The 25,686-nt window shown below is 41.6% G+C and overlaps 1 protein-coding gene across 1 annotated transcript; it reads right to left on the bottom strand.

Moving 5' to 3' along the window:
- Positions 1-21,760: 21,760 nt before the first annotated feature.
- On the bottom strand, positions 21,761-23,888 carry LOC123164833 (putative anthocyanidin reductase). The gene is made up of 5 exons (XM_044582426.1): positions 23,608-23,888; positions 23,328-23,506; positions 22,824-23,048; positions 22,291-22,670; positions 21,761-22,107 (listed from the first exon to the last, which is right to left on the bottom strand). The coding sequence occupies exons 1-5, from the start codon at positions 23,840-23,842 to the stop codon at positions 21,948-21,950; spliced, it is 1,179 nt and encodes a 392-aa protein (XP_044438361.1). The 5' UTR covers positions 23,843-23,888; the 3' UTR covers positions 21,761-21,947.
- Between the last annotated feature and the right edge of the window lie 1,798 nt (positions 23,889-25,686).

The raw sequence follows: 25,686 nt of genomic DNA, 5'->3' as shown, positions 1-25,686 counted from the left end.
ATAGAATGGTGGTTGTGGAGAAGACAAAAAAAGGGAAGATAGTCTCACATCAACTAGGTGTATCAACGGGCTATGGAGATGCCCATCAATAGATATCAGTGTGAGTGAGTAGGGATTGCCATGCAACGGATGCACTAGAGCTATAAGTATATGAAAGCTCAACAAAAGAAACTAAGTGTGTGTGCATCCAACTCGCTTGCTCACGGAGACCTAGGGCATTTTGAGGAAGCCCGTCATTGGAATATACAAGCCAAGTTCTATAATGAAAAATTCCCACTAGTATATGAATGTGACAAAATGAGAGACTCTCTATCATGAAGATCATGGTGCTACTTTGAAGCACAAGTGTGGTAAAAGGATAGTAACATTGTCCCTTCTCTCTTTTTCTCTCATATTTTTTTATTTGGGCCTTTCCCTTTTTTTGGCCTCTTTTTTTTATTATTTTTCGTCCGGAGTCTCATCCCGACTTGTGGGGGAATCATAGTCTCCATCATCCTTTTCCTCACTTGGGACAATGCTCTAAAAATTAAGATCATCACACTTTTATTTTCTTACAACTCAACAATTACAACTCGATACTTAGAACAAAATATGACTCTATATGAATGCCTCCGGCGGTGTACCGGGATATGCAATGAATCAAGAGTGACATGTATGAAAGAATTATGAACAGTGGCTTTGCCACAAATATGATGTCAACTACATGATCATGCAAAGCAATATGACAATGATGGAGCGTGTCATAATAAACGGAATGTGGAAAGTTGCATGGCAATATATCTCGGAATGGCTATGGAAATGCCATGATAGGTAGGTATGGTGGCTGTTTTGAGGAAGTTTTATGGTGGGTGTATGATACCGGCGAAAAGTGCGCGGTATTAGAGAGGCTAGCAATGGTGGGAGAAGGGTGCGTATAATCCATGGACTCAACATTAGTCATAAAGAACTCGTATACTTATTGCAAAAATCTACAAGTTATCAAAGCAAAGTATTACGTGCATGCTCCTAGGTGGATAGATTGGTAGGAAAAGACCATCGCTCGTCCTCGACCGCCACTCATAAGGAAGACAATCAATAAATAAATTATGCTCCGACTTCATCACCTAACGGTTCACCATACGTGCATGCTACGGGAATCACAAACTTTAACACAAGTATCTCTCAAATTCACAACTACTCAACTAGCATGACTCTAATATCACCATCTTTATATCTCAAAACAATTATCAAGCATCAAACTTTTCTTAGTATTCAACACACTCATAAGAACTTTTCTTTTACTATCTTGAATACCAAGCATATTAGGATTATTTAAGAAAATTACCATGCTATTTAAGACTCTCAAAATAATCTAAGTGAAGCATGAGAGATCAATAGTTTCTATGAAACAAATCCACCACCGTGCTCTAAAAGATATAAGTGAAGCACTAGAGCAAAACTATATAACTCAAAAGATATAAGCGAAGCACATAGAGTATTCTAACAAATTCCAAATCATGTATGGCTCTCTCAAAAGGTGTTTACAGCAAGGATGATTGTGGTAAACTAAAAAGCAAAGACTCAAATCATACAAGACGCTCCAAGCAAAACACATATCATGTGGTGAATAAAAATATAGCTCCAAGTAAAGTTACCGATGGAAGTAGACGAAAGAGCTTTGGCTTTTTGTTGTCCTTAGATTATCTTGGGGGTGCCATGGGCATCCCCAAGCTTAGGCTCTTTCCACTCCTTTTTCCATAATCCATCTAATCTTTCACCCAAAACTTGAAAACTTCACAACACAAAACTCAGCAGAAAATCTCATGAGCTCCGTTAGCGAAAGAAAACAAAAGACCACTTCAAGGTACTGTAATTAACTCATTCTTTATTTATATTGGTGTTAAACCTACTGTATTCCAACTTCTCTATGGTTTATAAACTCTTTTACTAGCCATAGATTCATCAAAATAAGCAAACAACACACGAAAAACAGAATCTGTCAAAAACAGAACAGTCTGTAGTAATCTGTAACTAACGCAAACTTCTGGAACTCCAAAAAATCAGCCAAAATAGGAAGACCTAGGCAATTTGTTTATTTATCAGCAGCAATTCGAATCAGTATTTTATCACGTTCTGGTGATTTTTAACAATTATTTTCGTGAACAGAAAGTTTCTGGAAATTAGAGCAAGATCAAATAACTATCATCCAAGAAGATCCTATAGGTTTAACTTGGCACAAACACTAATTAAAACATAAAAAACATCTAACCAGAGGCTAGAACAAATATTTATTCCTAAACAGAAGCAAAAAGCAAAAATCTAAAAATAAAATTGGGTTGCCTCCCAACAAGCGCTATCGTTTAACGCCCCTAGCTAGGCATAAAAGCAAGGATAGATCTAGGTATTGCCATCTTTGGTAGGCAATCCATAAGTGGCTCTCATAATAGATTCGTATGGTAATTTTATTTTCTTCCTAGGGAAGTGTTCCATGCCTTTCTTTAATGGAAATTGGAATGTAATATTCCCTTCCTTCATATCAATAATTGCACCAATCGTTCTAAGGAAAGGTCTACTAAGAATAATAGGGCATGAAGGATTGCAATCTATATCAAGAACGATAAAATCTACGGGCACATAGTTCCTATTTGCAACAATAAGAACATCATTAATTCTTCCCATAGGTTTCTTAATAGTGGAATCGGCAAGGTGCAAGTTTAGAGAGCAGTCATCAAAATCACGGAAATCTAGCAAATCGCACAAAGTTTTGGGAATAGTGGAAACACTAGCATCCAAATCACATAAAGCATAGAACTAATGGTCCTTAATCTTAATTTTAATAGTAGGTTACCACTCATCATAAAGTTTTCTAGGGATAGAAACTTCCAACTCAAGTTTTTCTTCATAAGATTGCGTCAAGGCATCAACGATATGTTTGGTAAAAGCTTTATTTTGACTATAAGCATGAGGAGAATTTAGCACGGATTGCAACAAGGAAATACAATCTATCAAAGAGCAATTATCATAATTAAATTCCTTGAAATCCAAAATAGTGGGTTTATTAATATCCAACGTTTTGATTTCTTCAATCCCACTTTTATCAATTTTAGCATCAAGATCTAAAAACTCTGTATTTTTGGAACGCCTTCTAGGTAAAGGTGGATCATATTTAGTCTCATCATTATCAAGATTCATATTGCAAAACAAGAATTTAATAGGAGACACATCAATAACTTTTAGATCTTCATCTTTATTTTCATAGAAATTTGAAGAACACGCTTTTATAAAGCAATCTTTCTTAGCACGCATCCTAGCGGTTCTTTCTTTGCACTCATCAATGGAAATTCTCATGGCTTTGAGAGACTCATTGATATCATGCTTAGGAGGAATAGATCTCAGTTTCAAGGAATCAACATCAAGAGAAATTCTATCAACGTTCCTAGCCAATTCATCAACTTTAAGCAATTTTTCTTCAAGCAAAGCATTGAAATTCTTTTGCGAATTCATAAACTCTTTAACACTAGTCTCAAATTCAGAGGGCATCTTATTAAAATTTCCATAAGACTTGTTGTAGGAATTACCATAATTGTTAGAGGAATTACTAGGATAAGGCCTAGGATTAAAGTTTCCTCTATACGCGTTGTTACCAAAATTATTCCTACCAACAAAATTCACATACATAGATTCATTATTATTCTCAATCAAAGTAGACAAAGGCATATCATTAGGATCAGAAGAAACACTCTTAGTAGCAAATAATTTCATAAGTTCATCCATCTTTCCACTTAAAACATTAATTTCTTCTATCGCATGCACTTTTTTATTAGTAGATCTTTCAGTGTGCCATTGAGAATAATTAACCATCATATTATCTAGGAGTTTAGTAGCTTCTCCTAAAGTAATTTCCATAGAAGTGCCTCCCGCGGCCGAATCTAAAAGATTTCTAGAAGCAAAATTCAATCCGGCATAAAAAAATTGTATAATCATCCACAAATTCAAAACATGAGTAGGGCAATTACGTATCATTAATTTCATCCTCTCCCAAGCTTGTGCAACATGTTCATGATCAAGTTGCTTACAATTCATAATATTGTTTCTAAGAGAGATGATCTTAGCGGGAGGAAAATATTTAGAGATAAAAGCATCTTTGCACTTATTCCATGAATCAATACTATTTTTAGGCAAAGACGAAAACCAAGCTTTAGCACGATCTCTAAGCGAAAAAGGAAATAGCTTCAATTTAACAATATCATTGTCCACATCTTTCTTCTTTTGCATATCACACAAATCAACGAAGCTATTCAGATGAGTAGCGGCATCTTCACTAGGAAGGCCGGCGTATTGATCTTTCATGACAAGATTCAACAAAGCAGCATTGATTTCACAAGATTCAGTATCGGTAAGAGGAGAAATCGGAGTGCTAAGGAAATCATTATTGTTGGTATTAGTAAAGTCACATAATTTGGTATTATCTTGAGCCATCGTGACAAACAAGCAATCCAACACACGAGCAAACAAAAAGCAAGCGAAAAAAGAGGTGAACGAAAAAGAGAGGGCGAATAAAACGGCAAGGGTGAAGTGGGGGAGAGGAAAACGAGAGGCAAATGGCAAATAATGTAATGTGGGAGATAAGGGTTTGTGATGGGTACTTGGTATGTTGACTTTTGCGTAGACCTCCCCGGCAACGGCGCCAGAAATCCTTCTTGCTACCTCTTGAGCACTGCGTTGGTTTTCCCTTGAAGAGGAAAGGGAGATGCAGCAAAGTAGCGTAAGTATTTCCCTCAGTTTTTGAGTACCAAGGTATCAATCCAGTAGGAGGCTATGCGTGAGTCCCTCGCACCTACACAAAACAAATAAATCCTGGCAACCAACGCGATAAGGGGTTGTCAATCCCTACAAGGTCACTTACGAGAGTGAGATCTGATAGATATGATAGGATAATATTTTTGGTATTTTTGTGATAAAGATGCAAACTAAAATAAAAGCAAAGTAAAAAGCAAAGGAAATAACTAAGTATTGGAAGATTAATATGATGAAGATAGACCCGGGGGCCATAGGTTTCACTAGTGGCTTCTCTCAAGAGCATAAGTATTTACGGTGGGTGAACAAATTACTGTTGAGCAATTGACAGAATTGAGCATAGTTATGAGAATATCTAGGTATGATCATGTATATAGGCATCACGTCCGAGACAAGTAGACCGACTCCTGCCTGCATCTACTACTATTACTCCACTCATCGACCGCTATCCAGCATGCATCTAGAGTATTAAGTTCATAAAAACAGAGTAACGCTTTAAGCAAGATGACATGATGTAGAGGGATAAATTCATGCAATATGATAAAAAACCCATCTTGTTATCCTCGATGGCAACAATACAATACGTGCCTTGCTGCCCCTACTGTCACTGGGAAAGGACACTGCAAGATTGAACCCAAAGCTAAGCACTTCTCCCATTGCAAGAAAGATCAATCTAGTAGGCCAAACCAAACTGATAATTCGAAGAGACTTGCAAAGATAACCAATCATACATAAAAGAATTCAAAGAAGATTCAAATATTGTTCATAGATAAACTTGATCATAAACCCACAATTCATCGGTCTCAACAAACACACCGCAAAAGAAGATTACATCAAATAGATCTCCATGAGAGATGAGGAGAACATTGTATTGAGATCCAAAAAGAGAGAAGAAGCCATCTAGGTAATAACTATGGACCCGAAGGTCTGAGGTAAACTACTCACACTTCATCGGAGGGGCTATGGTGATGATGTAGAAGCCCTCCGTGATCGATGCCCCTTCCGGTGGAGCTCCGGAACAGGCCCCAAGATGGGATCTCGTGGGTACAGAAGGTTGCGGCGGTGGAATTAGGTTTTTGGCTCCGTATCTAATCGTTTGGGGTACGTAGGTATATATAGGAGGAAGGAGTACGTCGGTGGAGCAACAGGGGGCCCACGAGGGTGGAGGACGTGCCCTGGGGGGGTAGGCGTGCCCCCCTACCTCGTGGCCTCCTCCTTTTTTTCTTGACGTAGGGTCCAAGTCTCCTGGATCTTGTTCGTTCTAAAAATCACGTTCCCGAAGGTTTCATTCCATTTGGACACCCTTTGATATTCCTTTTCTGCGAAACTCTGAAATAGGCAAAAAACAGCAATTCTGGGTTGGGCCTCCGGTTAATAGGTTAGTCCCAAAAATAATATAGAAGTGAATAATAAAGCCCAATAATGTCCAAAATAGTAGATAATATAGCATGGAGCAATCAAAAATTGTAGATACGTTGGAGACGTATCAGTACCATACACCCACGATATACCTTCCTCAAAACAGCCACCATACCTACCTATCATGGCCTTTCCATAGCCATTCCGAGATATATTGCCATGCAACTTACCACCGTTTCGTTTACTATGACACGCTCCATCATTGTCATATTGCTTTGCATGATCATGTAGTTGACATCGTATTTGTGGCAAAGCCACCGTTCATAATTCTTTCATACATGTCACTCTTGATTCATTGCATATCCCGGTACATCACCGGAGGCATTCACATAGAGTCATATTTTGTTCTAAGTATTGAGTTGTAATTCATGAGTTGGAAGTAAATAAAAGTGTGATGATCATCATTTTTTAGAGCATTGTCCCAAGTGAGGAAAGGATGATGGAGACAATGATTCCCCCATAAGTCGGGATGAGACTACGGACTAAATAGAAAAAAAGAGGCATAAAAAAAGAAAAAAAAGGGCCCAAATAAAAAATGAGAGAAAAAGAGAGAAGGGACAATGTTACTATCCTTTTACCACACTTGTTTTTCAAAGTAGCACCATGATCTTCATGATAGAGAGTCTCTCATTTTGTCACCTTCATATACTAGTGGGAATTTTTCATTATATAACTTGGCTTGTATATTCCAATGATGGGCTTCCTCAAAATGCCCTAGGTCTTCGTGAGCAAGCGAGTTGGATGCACACCCACTTAGTTTCTTTTGTTGAGCTTTCATATACTTATAGCTCTAGTGCATCCGTTGCATGGCAATCCCTACTCACTCACATCGATATCTATTAATGGCCATCTCCATAGCCCGTTGATACGCCTAGTTGATGTGAGACTATATTCTCCTTTTTGTCTTCTCCACAACCACTGTTCTATTCCACATATAGTGCTATGTCCATGGCTCACGCTCATGTATTGCGTGAAGATTGAAAAAGTTTGAGAACACCAAAAGTATGAAACAATTGCTTCCCTTGTCATCGGGGTTGTGCATGATTTAAATACTTTGTGTGCTGAAGATAGAGCATAGCCAGACTATATAATTTTGTAGGGATAACTTTCTTTGTTCATGTTATTTTGAGAAGACATGATTGCTTAGTAAGTATGCTTGAAGTATTATTATTTTTTATGTCAATATTAAACTTTTGTCTTGAATCTTTCGGATCTGAATATTCATACCACAATTAAGAAGAATTACATTGAAATTATGCCAAATAGCATTCCACATCAAAAAATTTGTTCTTCTCATTTACCTACTCGAGGACGAGCAGGAATTAAGCTTGGGGATGCTTGATACGTCTCCAACGTATCTATAATTTTTGATTGCTCCATGCTATATTATCTTCTGTTTTGGACATTATTGGGCTTTATTATACACTTTTATATTATTTTTGGGACTAACCTATTAACCGGAGGTCCAGCCCAGAATTACTGTTTTTTGCCTATTTCAGAGTTTCGCAGAAAAAGAATATCAAACGGAGTCCAAACGGAAGGAAACCTTCGGGAACATGATTTTCGGAACGAACATGATCCAGGAGACTTGGATCCTACGTCAAGGAAGCTTCCAGGAAGCCACGAGGTAGCGGGGCGTGCCTACCCCCCCTGGGCGCGCCCTCCACCCTCGTGGGCCCCACGTTGCTCCACCGACGTACTCCTTCCTCCTATATATACCTACGTACCCCCAAACGATCAGATACGGAGCCAAAAACCTAATTCCACCGCCGCAACCTTCTGTACCCGTGAGATCCCATCTTGGGGCCTGTTCCGGAGCTCCGCCGGAGGGGGCATCGATCACGGAGGGCTTCTACATCAACACCATAGCCTCTCCGATGATGTGTGAGTAGTTTACCTCAGACCTTCGGGTCCATAGTTATTAGCTAGATGGCTTCTTCTCTCTATTTGGATCTCAATACAATGTTCTGCCCCTCTCTTGTGGAGATCTATTCGATGTAATCTTCTTTTGCGGTGTGTTTGTTGAGACCGATGAATTGTGGGTTTATGATCAAGTTTATCTATGAACAATATTTGAATCTTCTTAATTCTTTTATGTATGATTGGTTATCTTTGCAAGTCTCTTCGAATTATCAGTTTGGTTTGGCCTACTAGATTGATCTTTCTTGCAATGGGAGAAGTGCTTAGCTTTGGGTTCAATCTTGCGGTGTCCTTTCCCAGTGACAGTAGGGGCAGCAAGGCACGTATTGTATTGTTGCCATCGAGGATAACAAGATGGGGTTTATATCATATTGCATGAGTTTATCCCTCTACATCATGTCATCTTGCTTAAAGTGTTACTCTGTTCTTATGAACTTAATACTCTAGATGCATGCTGGATAGCGGTCGATGTGTGGAGTAATAGTAGTAGATGCCGGCAGGAGTCGGTCTACTTGTCTCGGACGTGATGCCTATATACATGATCATACCTAGATATTCTCATAACTATGCTCAATTCTGTCAATTGCTCAACAGTAATTTGTTCACCCACCGTAAAATACTTATGCTCTTGAGAGAAGCCACTAGTGAAACCTATGGCCCCCGGGTCTATTTTCCATCATATTAATCTTCCAACACTTAGTTATTTTTATTGCCTTCTATCTTACATTGCATCTTTATCATAAAAAATACCAAAAATATTATCCTATCATATCTATCAGATCTCACTCTCGTAAGTGACCGTGTAGGGATTGACAACCCCTTCTCGCGTTGGTTGCGAGGATTTATTTGTTTGTGTAGGTGCGAGGGACTCGCGCGTATCCTCCTACTGGATTGATACCTTGGTTCTCAAAAACTGAGGGAAATACTTACGCTACTTTGCTGCATCACCCTTTCCTCTTCAAGGGAAAACCAACGCAGTGCTCAAGAGGTAGCAATGCACTTCGTGTACAAAACGGACAATCTCTTTCGCAGTATCAGGGTTTCATACGGAAACTCATCTGTTACAAAGGGATTTCATTTTTTTGAACTTATTTGAACTCCAGACTTTTCGTGTGTTCAAAATGGACCATTCAAAGCCACATCATCAATTTTCAACCCTTTCTGACTTCATTTGTTATTTTTCATGTATTTACTGATTTCTTTGAGATATAAGACCCTGAAATTCAAAAGCATTTCAAATGAACTCTGTAAAGGTTAAAAGTTGGCATGGTATCATCATTCACATAGCATGTGCAAAAAAGTTGAGAGGGTTACGGCAAAAACTAGATGCACTTCGTGTACAAAACGGACAATCTCTTTCGAAGTATGAGGGTTTCATACGGAAACTCATCTGTTACAAAGGGATTTCATTTTTTTGAACTTATTCGAACTCCAGACTTTTTGTGTGTTCAAAATGCACCATTCAAAGCCACATCATCAATTTTCAACCCTTTCTGACTTCATTTATTATTTTTCATGTATTTACTGATTTTTTTGACCTATAAGACCCTGAAATTCAAAAGCATTTCAAATAAACTCTGTAAAGGTTGAAAGTTGGCATGGTATCATCATTTCACCCACATAGCATGTGCAAACAAGTTGAGAGGGTTACGGCAAAAACTAGATGCACTTCGTGTACAAAACGGACAATCTCTTTCGAAGTATGAGGGTTTCATACGGAAACTCATCTGTTACAAAGGGATTTCATTTTTTTGAACTTATTTGAACTCCAGACTTTTTGTGTGTTCAAAATGCACCATTCAAAGCCACATCATCAATTTTCAACCCTTTCTGACTTCATTTGTTATTTTTCATGCATTTACTGGGTTTTTTGAGCTATAAGACCCTGAAATTCAAAAGCATTTCAAATGAACTCTGTAAAGGTTGAAAGTTGGCATGGTATCATCATTTCACCCACATAGCATGTGCAAAAAAGTTGAGAGGGTTACGGCAAAAACTAGATGCACTTCGTGTACAAGATGGACAATCTCTTTCGAAGTATCAGGGTTTCATATGGAAACTCATATGTTACAAAGGAATTTCATTTTTTTTAACTTACTTGAACTCCAGACTTTTTGTGTGTTCAAAATGCACCATTCAAAGCCCCATCATCAATTTTCAACCCTTTTTGACTTCATTTGTTATTTTACATGTATTTACTGATTTTTTTTGAGCTATAAGACCCTGAAATTCAAAAGCATTTCAAATAAACTCTGTAAAGGTTGAAAGTTGGCATGGTATCATCATTTCACCCACATAGCATGTGCAAAAAAGTTGAGAGGGTTACGGCAAAAACTAGATGCACTTCGTGTACAAAACGGACAATCTCTTTCGAAGTATCAGGGTTTCATACGGAAACTCATCTGTTACAAAGGGATTTCATTTTTTTTAACTTATTTGAACTCCAGACTTTTTGTGTGTTCAAAATGCAACATTCAAAGCCACATCATCAATTTTTCAACCCTTTCTGACTTCATTTTTTATTTTCAAGCATTTACTGATTTTTTTCAGGTGTGTCTGTCACCGTACATCCATTGCCGGTTCATCTGCGTGCATTATATATAATTATGTGTGTCAAAAACCATTACAGATTCACATGGATAGATAAGTGACCAAATTAATAGAAGTTCATCATCACATTAAAACCAAAGTACATACATAGTTCAAATTGAACAACATATAGCTCTCCAAAGCATCTAGTTAAACCATACATTGGAACTATGTAAAACCTTTCAATGCAACAACAAATGCGATCATAATCACAACAAAGGTAACAATTGATCCAACGGCATAATGGTACCAAGCCTCGGTATGAATGGCATATTTTCTAATCTTTCTAATCTTCAACCGCATTGCATCCATCTTGATCTTGTGATCATCGACGACATCCGTAACATGCAACTCCAATATCATCGTCTCCTCCTCTATTTTTTTTGTTTTTTCCTTCAAGTAATTGTTTTCTTATTCAACTAAATTTAACCTCTCGATAATAGGGTCGGTTGGAATTTCCGGTTCAACTACCTCCTAGATAAATAAAATATATGTCACGTTGGTCGGCATAATTGTCATAAACAATAAATGAACCAAATAGTTATAAAAAGATAATAAATACCACATCCGAATCATAGACAGGACGAGGGCCGACGGGGGCAGATACCAAAACAATCGCACTATATAATAACAAGGAATAATAAAAGTAAGAAAATTAGACAAGTACCTATCTGAAGTAAGAATTTTTTTTTCTTTCAGAAAGAAGATAAGAACAAGAGGCTCACCACGGTGGTGCCGGCGACGAGATCGGCGCGGGCGATCGACGGCGGTGAAGACAGGGACGGGACGTGACGGACCGCTAAACCTAGACAAATATTGGGGAAAATGGAGCTCGGTGGTCGAGTTTCGAGAGCAGAAAGCATAACTACTGTGGCCCGGGCATTTCATCGAACACCTAATGTGCATAGGAGGTGAGCTAGAGCACCACAAAGCTCTCCTCTCGCCGGCCAGAAAAAACAGAGGAGCGTGGAGTGCTCTGCTCGCCGGCGAGGGGGTATATATAGCCACCTCATTGGTCCCGCTTCGTGGCTGGAACCGGGACTAAAGGCTACCCTTCTGTCCCGGCTCTAGGCACGAACCGCGACCAATGGCTGTGGGCCAGGAGCGAGGACCATTGGTCCCGGTTCGTGCCTAGAACCGGGACAAATGGGTCCACACGAACCGGGACAAATGCCTCCCAAGGCCCGGCCGGCCCTCTGGGCTCACGAACCGGGACGTATGCCCCCCATGGGTCCCGGTTCGTGACTGAACCGGGACTAATGGGCTGGCCAGGCCCGAACCAAAGCCCTGTTTTCTACTAGTGTCAATCTGTCAACTAAGATACTATGTCAGCTAAAAGATGGAAAATAAATTTTTCTAGATATTTGGACTTCATACTCAGACGAACTCAGATAGTACATAGTAGACTATGTAATAAGGCTAGGCTGTCAATTTAGTGGAAAGAAAGGTGATGAAAGGTGCTCTCCCGTTGAGAGGTATCAAGGATTTAGCATCACGTAGTCTTCTTACTAATAGTAAAGCAAGATATGCTAGGAGATGAGCATGCTAGGAAGGGGATCTCCTGCTTCAGCTGGTATCAGGTTAATCAAAGTCTGCTAACACCGGGAAAGGTTCTTCGCCAACTCAGGTTTGTTTGGTTTGTTTTCTTCTTGCAAGAAGTTGTAATCCCAGTGGCTTAAATTTTATATAAAGATATTCCGGTCCTAAAAATTATCAGAGTTTGCACGTATTTTTCTCTTTCTTTCGTATTCACTAGATAAAGTGATTTTGTATTTCATTTGGTGGTACAGTTTGACGTTTCCCCTTTCTGCTCATTTTGTCTGCTCTTTGAACAATGACAACCTTTCTCGACAAAGGGTAAAAAAGAAGACAAAGGGTAATAGATAACATCAAGATGATACCAATTAAACCTTAGTCTGAACTATTATGTTCCTCTTGCAGGAAGGGAAGAAATGGTCGTATCCCTTGCATAGATTACATAGGCTCAAAGCTGACACGTCTATTACAGTCCTCTTTGGGAGGCAATGCAAGAACGGCACCATGAACCCTGGACACACTCATATTGACCAATCCACGAACACACTTCTGTTTGCGACTTGCGCAAAGGAGGTTGTTACAAATGCACAGGTCAATGTAATGATGTCTAACGAAGCACTACTGAAGTATCTACAAAGAGAGCTTGTAAGATTAGAAAATGAACTGAAATTACAAGACTAAATAGAACCTTTCAGTTGAGGTCCCCAGGGGCATGTTTCTCCATATTACTTTCTTTTTAGATTGTTGTTTGGTGGTCCATATAGAATCACAGATGCAAAGGTAGAGATGCAGATTTGGAGATTGATCAATAGTTCTTTACTTTATGTGTATTGATAACAAGGATTTAATATCGGAAACAAAATAATTTCGGATGTGACTGAAATATGTGAAATTTCAGAAATTTCGCATATTTCGAAAATTATTTCTGATTTAGAGCTTTCAAATTTCACTTAATTTTAATGAATTATAACATAATTCAAATTTATTTTGAAATAAATTTGAATCTGCCTCAAAATTTCAGGGTTATTGAACCCCACTGAAATATGCGAAATTTCAGAAATTTCACCAAAATTTCCTTGGAATTTATAAGAACTACTCTACTTGTTTTTTGCGGATCGATTGTGTGGACATGATGGTTTAAGAAGTGATGTGCATATTGAGGCCTAAAACTTTTATCTGCATTTACAACTTAGTGTCCTCTGTTAAAAAGGTCTCCCATCTTCCTTCGTAGCCATGATATGCATTCATGCCTGGTTTAAACAATTCCTGACGCCGTAGGCAAGTTGCGACATATCCGATCATTTATCGGTCTTTTTTGACCGATAAAACTCTAGAAAATGCAAAAAATGTCGAAAACCAAACTTGGCATCTTGCCTTGAATTTGTCATACAAACAATGAAAAAATTGGGGTCATTTGATGTATGTCGAGAAACAATGTGCTCTCAAATGGATTCTTCTAGCATAACGGGACTCCATATGATGAACATGGTGTTTCTTGGAACATTCTTGAAATGATCACAACTTGCGAGAAGGTGAGGCATGCCCATAGTAGGCATTCATGCTAGGTTAAAAAAATATTTAGACTAATAATTTAAACAGGTACTTAAAACTATTATTTTAAAATTTTAACATAATTAATAAATACAAAGTGATAAAATTGAAACAGCAAACATTTTTCGTAAAAAAAAGCATTGAATAAATGTTTGACGGAAAAAGAATTTAAAATCATAATTTAGAACATTTCCATGAAAATGTTATTTTCCTAATCCACACAATATTTTAAAATTTAGAACTAGTTTCAAAAAGAATAATAAAGTTCAAAATGAGAAAAATGAATTAACAAAAAAGGGACTAATAACCAAAAATTAGAAAAACAACGCTTAGGCCTTGGCCCAACTAGGCGACTGTGTCGCACCTGTGAGGCCCTTGTTGGGTATTCTTCAAACTGTTTGCATTTTTTAAAAATTCTTCACGTCTTCAAAAAATGTTAAATTTTCAAAATTTGTTCACATTAAATTTTTTGTTCAAATTTAAAGAAATGTTCCTGTTTCCATTGTTTTTTGTAATTTCAAAATATGTACAGCAAAATAAAAAATGTCCGCACTTAAAAAAACCAGAAGCTAAAAAATATTCTTATTTTCAATTTTTGTTCACAAACTAAAAAACAGGATTTCAAAATTGTTCCCGCTTTAAAAAAATAACAAATCCAAATGGTCGGAGTTTGTAAATTGTTTTCAAAAAATGTTCATGTTTTTTAAAAGAAATCTTGTTTTTGATTATTTTTTCTTGTTTTTTTACAAAAAGTTTGGAATTTTCATTTTTATAAACTTGTAACATTTATCGAAAAATGTCTGGAATCCCAAAAGTTCGTCACACTTTTAGAAAATTCTTTTCGAATTTCGAAAATTATTCTTTTTAAAAAGAGTTTAGAATTTCATAAATTATTTGCATTTTCCAAACGTATTCGGCATTAGCAAATTGTTCACTTTTTTTATTGAAAAGTTTCGATATTTTTGGAAATTGTTTTATATATGAAGAATGTTGTATGGTTAGATCACTTGAGCTGACAAAATAGTGGTCTAGCATACTTTCTAAAGAACAGCCCTTGAGCATCTGTAGGTAAATAAAGCTGCTTTCTTGGTACTTTTAGATACATACTCACTACTGGAATTTCCTCGTACTACCACATGCTGGATTTGTGCTCTGTTCAGATTTCAGTATAAGCATGCGAGAAAATAAGCCACTTAAATTGAGCACCTGGTAAATATTGTGTTTCCTATTCCGAGCTTCCGTCACAGCAAGGAACACTGGATATGCAATAAAAAATGTAAACATCTTTCCGCAGGTGTACTTCACACATACGATAACAAACGGGCCGGTGCTATAGAGTCATGGTTCGTTTGAATTGGGACGTTGCATCATGGTGTGAGTTATTTCCCTTCAATTCGGCATCACATGTTGTTTCCCCTTGTTCTGACTGTGTTGTTCTTTATTGCGCATGGGAAGGGCGACCAGGTGCAGCTGGGTAAGAAGAAATTCGGCAGTTTGAAATCATGTGGGAGAGGGATCCGACGCTGTATGCGATGGTCTAATAGCTTGGGAAGCGGCTGGTCATATGCATGATTTGGGCAATGTGGAGGACGCTTTGGGCAGCACTATGAGTTGTTGATTGGAACCCGAAAAAGTTTGGTAGCATAAATAAAGAATTTCAGAAATCACGTAATCAATTGGAAGAGCTTTATGCATATGAATTTTGGAGAAAGAGATTGCATATGCCTTGTTTCAAATTGGTCCACTAAAACCACCTGACCCAAATGGATTTCCGGCAAGATTCTTCCAGAGGCATTAGGGTATACTGAAAGGTCAAATAAATGCCGTCGTTAAGGAGTTCTTCCAAACAATTATAATACAAGTTGGGGCAAACACTACTTCGATTGTATTAATTCCAAAGGTGGACAATCTGTCTAAACTTTCTTATTTTAGGCCTATTATTCTTTGTAATGTTATTTACAAAGTACTCCCTCCCTCCAGAAGTACTCCCTCCACAACTCCCCCAAGTAGCCACCAAGGCCATGAAGTGACACGAGGGTCGCCCATAGATCAACCAAGCGGACTACCGGTGGGGAGGAGCAGGCGGAAGGAAGAAGGCCTCGAAGTCACAGGCGGTGGCGTACTATATGTGGCAGAGCCAGGATTGTGTGACGCGCCGAGTGGGAAACCAAGGGCCAAAAATACCAGTTTGAAGGCATACAAAATTGAAGCTATGTATGTAATAAGAACCTCAACACAATATTCAATGTCAGTATTTGTTCAATGACGGGTCAACTAATAAAGCAAGACATATAAAAAGACAATATATAGCTAGATGATACAAAAGATGGTATCAAATTAAAGGATTGATTGATCTGAGCCTCCTATAACTACATCTTCAATGTTGGATCGGATGCGGGCGAAATTCCCGCCAATGGCTGAGATGTTCAGTCGACTCCTTCCCCCTTTGTGGGGGTCTGGACCCCTACGAGTGAGCAGAAAAGGGAGGAGGAAAGAGGCCCCGGTGAACCTAGAAGAAGCTAAACCTTCAAGGATAAATTTTGAAATGAAAATCAGTGCATAAATAGCAAGTAAAATGGTAAATAACATATGCAAAATGTGGAACTTACCTCCAGAACAAGGCAAAGTGCCTTTGCATGTGTGATAACCTTGAAAACAATCTACGATCTTTTATTTTTCAATACTAACTAATATATCTCACCGGATGTAAAATACCATTATATGATTCATCCAAACAACACCCATCTTGTTCCTCAATCCAGTCTTGATACTGATGTGCCGTTTGTTTGTTCATACGCATAATTAGTTAGTTCATTTGTAGCAAGATCTCTAATGTCCGCGTCCAAATCATCAATTGATATTCTCTTACCAAGTCTGGTTCCATATCACCCGGCTTGAGTTGAGCTGCAATACGAAGGATATTATCAGTTGTTCGAGTTGAAGGACCTGCTTCCCGGGATCTCGTGGTTTGAACATGAAAAGAAGATGTCAATGTCTTGCTTCTTTTATTCATCTTGCCTTCCTGTAAAATTATATAGCTACAAAAATTATTAAATGTCTAAACTGATTTCCATGTATATGCTGAAAAGCGGAAAGCAATAAGAATCAAAGATTATCATCAAACATACAGTGGCATCTAGAAAGAAAAATTAGGATCTGGATAGAGGATACCTTTCACGGAAACTCTTCTGCCATAGACTGCCTCTGCCACCCTTCCTCTGCGTGTATGGTCGCGTTGCCGGGGTCGCCTCCTCGCCCGCCGCGGTGCAGCCTGCACTCCTGCAGCCTCACATGGTTGGGCAGCCGGGAAGGGTTGGGCTGCCAGCAGGGCGAACGGGGAACAAGGTCGCCGCGGGAAGGAGCCAGTGGTGCATGACGGCGTCGGCTGGTAGGGTTCCTCTTCATCGGGTTCGTCCAAGCAAAGGGGCAGCCGGTTCATTTTCTCTAATATTTTTTTTAGGTTTTTTTAAGACAAATCATTTTTTTTAGGGGTAGAACGAAGTTTATGATCAAAAACCACAAATAGTGGAATACATCTTGGATCAGGGGCTGACCAAGCCACAAATGGTGCCCTTGACATAAAGAATATACAAAGTTGGCTAGACTATGAGCATATATATTCGACTCTCTATTTTGAAAAATAAATTTACAATTAAACATGGTAGCTCAAATCTTTTTTGAGGTTGTTCGTTTTCTCTTGTCGCTAGCTGGTCATGAGGAAAAGCTGGTGTGATTAAGGTTATCTAAAGAAAAGCCCGTAGTGTTATGCCTTGTAGCTTATTCCACTCTCTATAGTAGTTCCCTTCGATTCCTAGACCACCATTATGAACAAAAAAAGCCATACCTAGTGAAGGGAAGCTCTTCCCTGCTGTCAATTAAGGACAGTATAACCGCACCTAAACCGAGCCCTCACGGCGATTTGAGTTTTTGGCCATTCGTTTTCGCGATCTAGACTTTCCTGGCCGTCAGGTCTCGTCTGGAATGCAGTCTGTGCCGCACTGTGTGAACTTTGGCCCAGCTGTCGTGTGGGCTGGCCTTCTGATTAACTGGGCCATCAGCCAGCCTATTCCAGGCTATGCGCTTCGGTCCTAAAAGAACTGTTCGCCCGAGTCATCCAGCCCGCAGCTCTTGCTGATTGATGCAGGCTCCGCAAACCGCAGCCGATCTGATTGCCACCTTTAGTGGCAAAGCCCACCGCGACTTGCTAGCTCTCCCGGCGGAGGTGGTATATAACCAGCCTAAGATGTACGACGTGCTTATGCCCTCTTTTCATGCGTTTGTTCCCCCAACAGGTACTCTCTCTCTCTCGCTTATTGTATATTAATTGAGAGGACTCGTGTCCTGATCGAACCTGACGGGAACACAACTACTATTGGTTGGTAGCTCCTCATGTTGCAAACAGTCCCAGGCTTGAGCTCCTCCTTTGGTGATTTTATTTTCTCTTTTCCCTCATGGTCGAGCTGTCACATTGTTTGGTGCAGGTTTTTCCAAATTTTAAGTACAAATTCTCATTTTGTTCATTGTGAACTGAAGGTTGTTCTGATCAAAATTTATCAGTGACACCTTGCTGTCCTGGGTGACATTTGTTGTCAATTAGTAACATTTCAGCATTGATATCCTGAAGTATTCATGTTCTGGAAGGAGATAAATCTGAGCTTTATTATGAGCTATACCTTGGGTTTTCTCCTGATAAATGTATAAAGAGAGAACATAGCTGAATCTCTGAGTACATTGTGTCAGACAGTGGCAATGTGAACATTACAAGTCTTGCTACTATTTTAATTACGAAGGTGTTGTTGCCTGGTACCAAGATGCAAGCATAAAAATAAGCACCTTATTTCTTACGGTATACTTATCATAGTTGCTTCCTTTGATTTACAGGCATATCAACTCCAGAAGATGTGCACAACGAAGTTAAGGTAACAAGCATCCTGAAAACTAACTTTTGGTGACACTTGCTACAAAGGTGTCAAACTTATCGTTTAGTCAGATTATTGTTTCCAGACTTGTTCATGGTTATATATTCTTTATAAACATGTAGATGTATTGAAATTCCTTGAATGATTTTTTGATCTTGTGCAGCAGGATATGCAAGAAGGAAGATGTTCGATCATGTTGACCACTATAGATTTGAAGTCCAGTTCTGGAGCACTTGAACATGTGAGGTTGGCAACTCCCTGATTGCATTCGTTCTGCCACAAAATTATGGTCTCGAACAATTTTGAGTTTCTCCTTGCCTACTTTTTGAGACATTGACCTTTATTGAAGGTACCACCTTTGTCTCTTTTACTCGCCGGTCGAAGGTTATTCTTTGCCAGTAGTTCCCTCTGTAGGAAGAATCGCTAAATGGAAAGGCTCTCTTAGTTACGCTGTGCCCCAACCCGAGTCCCCATGTCCGCTTTTATCCGCCCGCAACCCGGCCAACACAACATTAATTAGGGCCGTCCCCCCTCCCCATTCTATGCTGACCTGGGCAGGGGCTCGCTCAGATACAATCGGCCCGAAGAGCATCAATGAGCAGGCCTGGGCAGGGGCTTAGCAGGACAGGTGTTTCATTCACAGGAGCTTAGCTCATTTGACTGTCCCAGCCAGTTTCCATGGCCATAAAAAACTAGCGGTTCGACTCTTGCTTGAGTTTGATAGGTGAGATATTTATTTAAAGACAGAGGTACGTCATGTTTCTTTTCCTTTGTTTTATTCTGGCTGGATGGTGTACTATCTTGGTTTGGCTGACACTATTGAGTATCGTGGGGGTGATCCTTTTGAACCTAAATTCATATTGGCTCTTTTTGGCATACAACTTTTGTGTTTTCTGTGAAAGTCCTCCTTCCTGTGGACAAAGATTACATTAGAGGTGCCTCGACCCGAAAGAGGATGATACAATCGATTAGGACGTAGCTCTGCTACAAGAAAGGGTATGACTTTTGCCAGGTCTAGAGTTCGACTTCTAAAAAGAAAAAGAGGAGGAAGCTGGACATACCTCTGTTCAAGATACAATAAATCGAATAAATAAGTCTTATGGATGAATGTTGAAGATGGACGATACAACCCTACTAAAAGTCACAAAGCTCACTTCGATATTAGGATTCAGCGATTCTCACATAGCGGTCTTGGTTTGAAATCCCTTTTGAAACGTGAAATCATAAACAAGTTGGTTGAAGTAGTAATACCATTTTCTGATGAGAATTCTAAGTCGTATGTGTACGGTTATTTTGCTTTTCTAGAATACATAGGATTATTTTGTACTATCTGGTATAAGTATATACCTTGGGATCCATATACAAAACCTGTTGATTTAGCTCCACCATCACTGGATATATTTAACACCTATCAGGGCTGCTCCCCAGGCCTAATTGTTTTTTCCTCCGCTGAGAAAACATCAGTGCTTCTCGCGGATGCAAATTTATGCCTCCGCGACAAGGAAATCTGTGCTTCTCATGGAAGCAAAAATAATTGGTTTTCTTTTTCTTTTCGAGAGGCACGATTGTGCTTCCCGCGAAAGAAAATTTGTGCTTTTTGTAAAAGAAAGAAAAAACACGTATTTTTTCTTTTTCGAAAGGCACAACTGTGCTTCTCGCTGAAGTATATGTGCCTCCATGAGAAGCAAATTTATACTTCTGTGGAAGAAAAAAAATCAAGAGGCACAGTTGTGCTTCTACCATCCGCCGGTCGACCACCGGGGCAACATGCACTGGAATCCTCACGTCTGTGACGTGACGGGAGGCGCCAGAGACATCATTGTGTTTGACACAGCAGCCGAGTCGTTCCGGTTTATGCGCAGTCCCAGGCATCTCATGAAGTTGTTCGACATGGAGGGAAGCTTTGCTTTGTGCAGCTACGATTGCCAATTCACCGCCTTGGATGTCTGGGCAATGGAGGGCTACGAGGCCGAAATCTGGGACCTCAAGTACCGGATTGACGTGGCAGCGATGGCGGCATCACGGCCATTTGTGTTAAACTGGATCATGAAGGAGAAGAAAAAGGGAACAACACACCCACTGGAGTCAACTACAGCAATATTCCATGGAATGAACGTGCTCAACGACCGTGAACTGCTGGTCCAGTTTTGCGATGAATATGTGTCACACTACGACGTCCATGGCAAGCTTGTAGGAATGGCAAACTTCAAAAAGATAGTGTACCATATGGAGCTTACTCCGTATCGTCTCCAGGAGAGCATTGTTCCAATTCCGTTCCGTGGGATGCGAGAGGATGGGGCGCCTCCATTTTCCACAGGGCATGCGTGAATATCCTGGTTTGTTGTACGCCGTCATCTTTTGGTGCTGGTTATGATGTCTGGAACATCATATCATGCTAATGTTCTAAACTATGGAGTAACTATCTAGTATGCTATTATAACTACTTTTGTAGCGTTTCTTCCTGTTGCCCAAATTTGCTTTCAGATTGCTAATGTTCTGGACTATTGAATATATGTCTATTATGCTGTAGTATTATGCTAGTATTGTTACCCATGCTCTTTCAGTGAAGGAATTCTTTGTCTGACAGGAATGAACTCCCATCATTTCCTTAAAAGTTCCAATTGCAGTTTTGGCTGTCGAAATGTTACTCTGTTCTCGCCAAAAAAAGAAAAGAAAGGAATGTTACTCTGGATCTCTGCCTCTATAGGTTGTTAGTTTGATCTCTCAGTGTGCAATTCTGCCGTAACTCCTAAAGTAATACTCCTACCTGTTATTAGTTAACACAGTTTTGCGTATGTTTTTTACTTAAGTGCTCCCTATGGCTGAAGAAAGAACCTTGGTACTATGGTCCTGTGTTGCAAGTATTGCATGGGCCTCTGTTCCCTGTTATTTTTCGTGTCCAGAGCTTCCCCTTTTTGGGGCAGAAGCAAGTTGAAGATGAGCATGGTAAATGTGCTGGTTCATAGTTCTTTGCCATGATAAAGATGTGTAAGTTTATCTATTATAAACTCGTGTATTAGATTACATGGAAAACCCAAGGATTTCAGGGATGATATGAATGTGTACCGATTTCCAGAGCAAAATTCGAAGAACAAGCTAACGTTAAGCTGCCAGTAAATAACAAAGCAGCTCTGTTATTTATGTACCGTTTTTCTTCTTTTAATACATGTGTTACTGTAAATGCTGAACAAGTAAAGAGGATACTGTGATCACTTGCCCTCGACATCATTGAGTTCATCACTCCTGCTGGACGATGAGCTTGGATGCATCCAGGGAGCCCAGCCTCACAGCACAGTCAATGCTTTCGTCTAGTATCTCCTCCACCCCATACTTGTACCTGAAGCCCAGCTCCACAAGCTTGTTCTTCTCGGGTTGCACCCTCGCTACCTCATCAGCCCTGGCACCAATTCAGCTAGTCAGCCGATTGCAGCAGCAAAACACATCATCACTGATGTCATCGACTTTGAGAAGAAGTTCACGATGAATCAACGGATCGAGAGACCGACAAAATATGTAGCATGTGCAATACGAAGGAATTCATAATTCTTGATGTGTTGCGGGGGAAGAATTCAGGGCTTACTCTCTGAGGAGATCCAGATGGGGGTACTTGCTGCTGTAGTGGTCCAGGATGTCGTGGATTGTCGGGTAGGCAGCGGCACAGAGGAACCGACCTGAGAGGGCAGGTTGCTCGATGCAGAAGATGAGCGCGGAGCACACGTCGTCGACGTGCACCAGCGGCAGCGAGCCCAGCAACCTCTGCAGGATCCTCGGCAGCATGAAGTAGGGCTCTTGCTTTGTTACCGGGGCCACCATGCTCTCCACCGTCTCTGGGAGGTGGCTGAGCACTGTGTCGCCCCCGACAAGGCCCAACGACAGGGTGACCACCTCGAACGCCGGGCTCTCGCCGTCGTTGTAGCTGAGGAGCTCCTTCTCTGACAGGACCTTGGACTCTATGTACTTCTGCAGATGAGCACCCAACACTGTCACCATGATGATTTTCCTATGAATTTGTACTTCTGTAGGTGTTAAGTTTGGCATTTTGCATCTATGTACAGATCATGAATCCATGCTTCAGTTTGAACTTTGAAGGACAAGAAGAACACTGCGACTTACATCGAAGTGCACGCTCCGGAGAGGGTAATCGACATCCAACAGAGTCCAACAAGATTCAGAGATGAAATCGCTGTACACAGCGGCCGCGGCGCTGGAGGACTTTGTCAGCGGCGAAGCGGCCGTCACCGATGCGGTGTGGATGACGCGCTTCACCGTCATAGATTCCGCGCATAGCCGGAGGATGATGCGCACCCCATCCGTGGCGGCTTCCGCCGATGTCTTGTACTGCCAGCCAAAATGGAAGCCAAATGACCCAATCAGCATCGACTGGTGGACTCTGAAGAGTCTGAACTCTGAAACTGCAGTTGTGCACAGCCCTATGCTTTTCCCCAAATTGATCTCAGAAATTCCATGTGATTCGGTTTGCGATCAGGAACCGGATCATGAACTTGGATCTCTGAAGAGTCTGAACCGGATCAATCGAATCTAACCACGCTACAACCGCAAATGACAGATCGAAGTGCCGGAATTTTCAGTTTGAGTTTGAGTTTCAGTTTGACTGACCTTGGAGGCGGCGGCCTCGTGCGCGGAGGGGTTGGCGACGAGGAAGACGAACTGGCAGCCGGCGATGGCCGGCGCGAAGCTGGCGGCGTCGAAGAGGTCGGCCTCGAACAGCACCAGCCGCTCCGGCGGCGCGGCGCCGGGGACGAGCCGCCGCAGCAGCCCCACTTTCCCCTCGTCCCCTGCAGCCAACCACACCAACCAGATCGGATCAGCCGGCGAATCAGACACGCGGCCACAAAGCACATCACCTACGGCGAGTAAATTAATCGAACGAGCGTACCGATGCTCCGCAGGGTGGCGTGGACGGTGTACCCGGCCTGGAGCAGCTTCCTGACGAGCCAGGAGCCGATGAACCCGGCGCCGCCGGTGACGCACACCCGGACGCCGCGCCCGCCGCTGCCCGCGCTGTTCCCCTCTTCCGCCATTGCTGCCGCCTGACTGACTGACGGGGTGGAGATGAACCTGCTGTGGAGTGAGGAGGAGCTGGGCTGCCGCTTCCGGCGGTTCTTGGCCATTTTTATACCGCGAGAGAGAAGACCGTGAGGGGCAAGGCGGTTTGACTGTTGACCGCGAGAGAGAAAAACTTGTTTTTCGCTTCTTCTTTTTTTTTGAAAACAAGGAGAAAATGGTGGAAGGCCTTGAAAAATAGGGCCAATCCGTAATATATAAGGAATAAAAAAAGTATAATTTTCCTCTTTCCTCACATGAAGGGGTTGACTGGTTTTGTGGTTGAGACTATACCTGGCCATGGGCAGCCCGACCCGATCCTGGCCCGGTCTTGCCCGTGCGTCAGGCTAGGCCTTAGTTTTGAGCCTGAAGGCCAGCCTTCAACTTGGCATATTTGCATTTTAGGGAACAGGCCCGGCCGAGGCACGAGGCCTGACGGGCTTTTTCTCCGATTGCCGGGGTTTAAGCGTGAAATCTAGGCCCGACAGCCGGGCCGGCCCGGGCCTAGGTTTTTCTTCTACGGGCTTTATTAGGCCCGGCCCCCGACTTGTGGCCAGGTACGGTTGAGATGTTGAGTTGTTCTATTTCGAAAGAGGCTTTCCTCCCGTTAATACAAGGTAGTGAGGAGACTCTGTTACAAAGCAAATCTAAAGAGTAAAGATACAGTATGAAGCATAGAATGACTAATACATTGTCGCAGCCCGATGGACGACGCTTGAGCTCCACGACAATTACTCCAAGAGGGTGACATGGATTTTTAGTCGGAGCCCTAGCAGGAAAGAGATTCGCGACAAAGTTCTCAAGAGGATACTGGCACCTGCAGCCGGCGCCGTTGCCTGTGTCAAAACGCGAAGCTTTTGCTCGGGAACTCACCAGCACCACCATTAGACACCTAGGTCACCACCGCGACGAAGACTGACCCGTCCAAACCAGATATGGGCGCCGACACTTCCGCTAGAAGAGAGCAGGCAAGACCTGAAGCCAGTACTCCGCTCGCCGCCCTCATGAACAAGAGTTGAAGCCACCACTGCCACCATAGACTCCACTGGAGAGGTGATTGGGTAGCCCACCAAACGGGGCCACCTTCCCAGCAAAGACAAACTCATCACCAACGCCATATCATGCAAACGTCACCCCAACCAACCCACGAATCTCCACCTCGACATGGTCGGTGGTGACCTAGAGCACGCACGAGGAGACACAAGCCCCGGCCAGGGGGCCTGTGTTAACCCATGCACCAGCGGCTAGCCCGCGTCGCCTTCCGACTGCAGCCAACTCTACTGGGAGGGACAGGCATGGCGCCATCAGATCTGGTCGTCTAGATCCAAAATGGCATCGGGTTCCTCAGATGCCCTGTGGCAGTCAGCGCCTCCGAGCACCAATCGCAATCACCTCATTCGCCTCCTAAAGACGGTCGCCTCATCGATGAGGGTCGCCGCTTAAACCAACACATGCGCATTGTAACATACCCGTGGGAGGAGAGCGCCCCACGCCTGAGCCTGCTGGGGGGCAACCGGCCAAGCCGCCATCGTAAGAACCCCACCACCACCATATCGCCACCTCCACTGGCCAATTCAGAGTAGCTCATCTAATAGATCCTCAATGACAGGAATATTGAATTGATTTTCTGCACTTAACCCGAAAGCAAGTTTGAAAACAAGACCTGCTCTGTGAAGTGATGGAAGTAGTGAAGGTTTAAGCTTCGGATATGTGAAGTTCAGGTTTTGGAGTAGAGGTCAGAGGCTAGTGCGGGTAGCCCTGTCGGAAACTAGTAAGAAGAGGCTGATGCACCTGCCCGGCGGTGGGTGGGTTCAGCTCGATCAACTGGGATAGGAGTTTTTTCTCTATCTTGCTCCATGGTGTTCAAGCAGTGCGTCCAGAAAGCTGTGATTCATGGGAGGGAGCAGCTTCA

This window comes from Triticum aestivum, chromosome 7D, assembly GCF_018294505.1.
Source record: "Triticum aestivum cultivar Chinese Spring chromosome 7D, IWGSC CS RefSeq v2.1, whole genome shotgun sequence".
Taxonomy (NCBI): domain Eukaryota; kingdom Viridiplantae; phylum Streptophyta; class Magnoliopsida; order Poales; family Poaceae; genus Triticum; species Triticum aestivum.
This window is presented reverse-complemented; position numbering and strand designations above follow the sequence as displayed.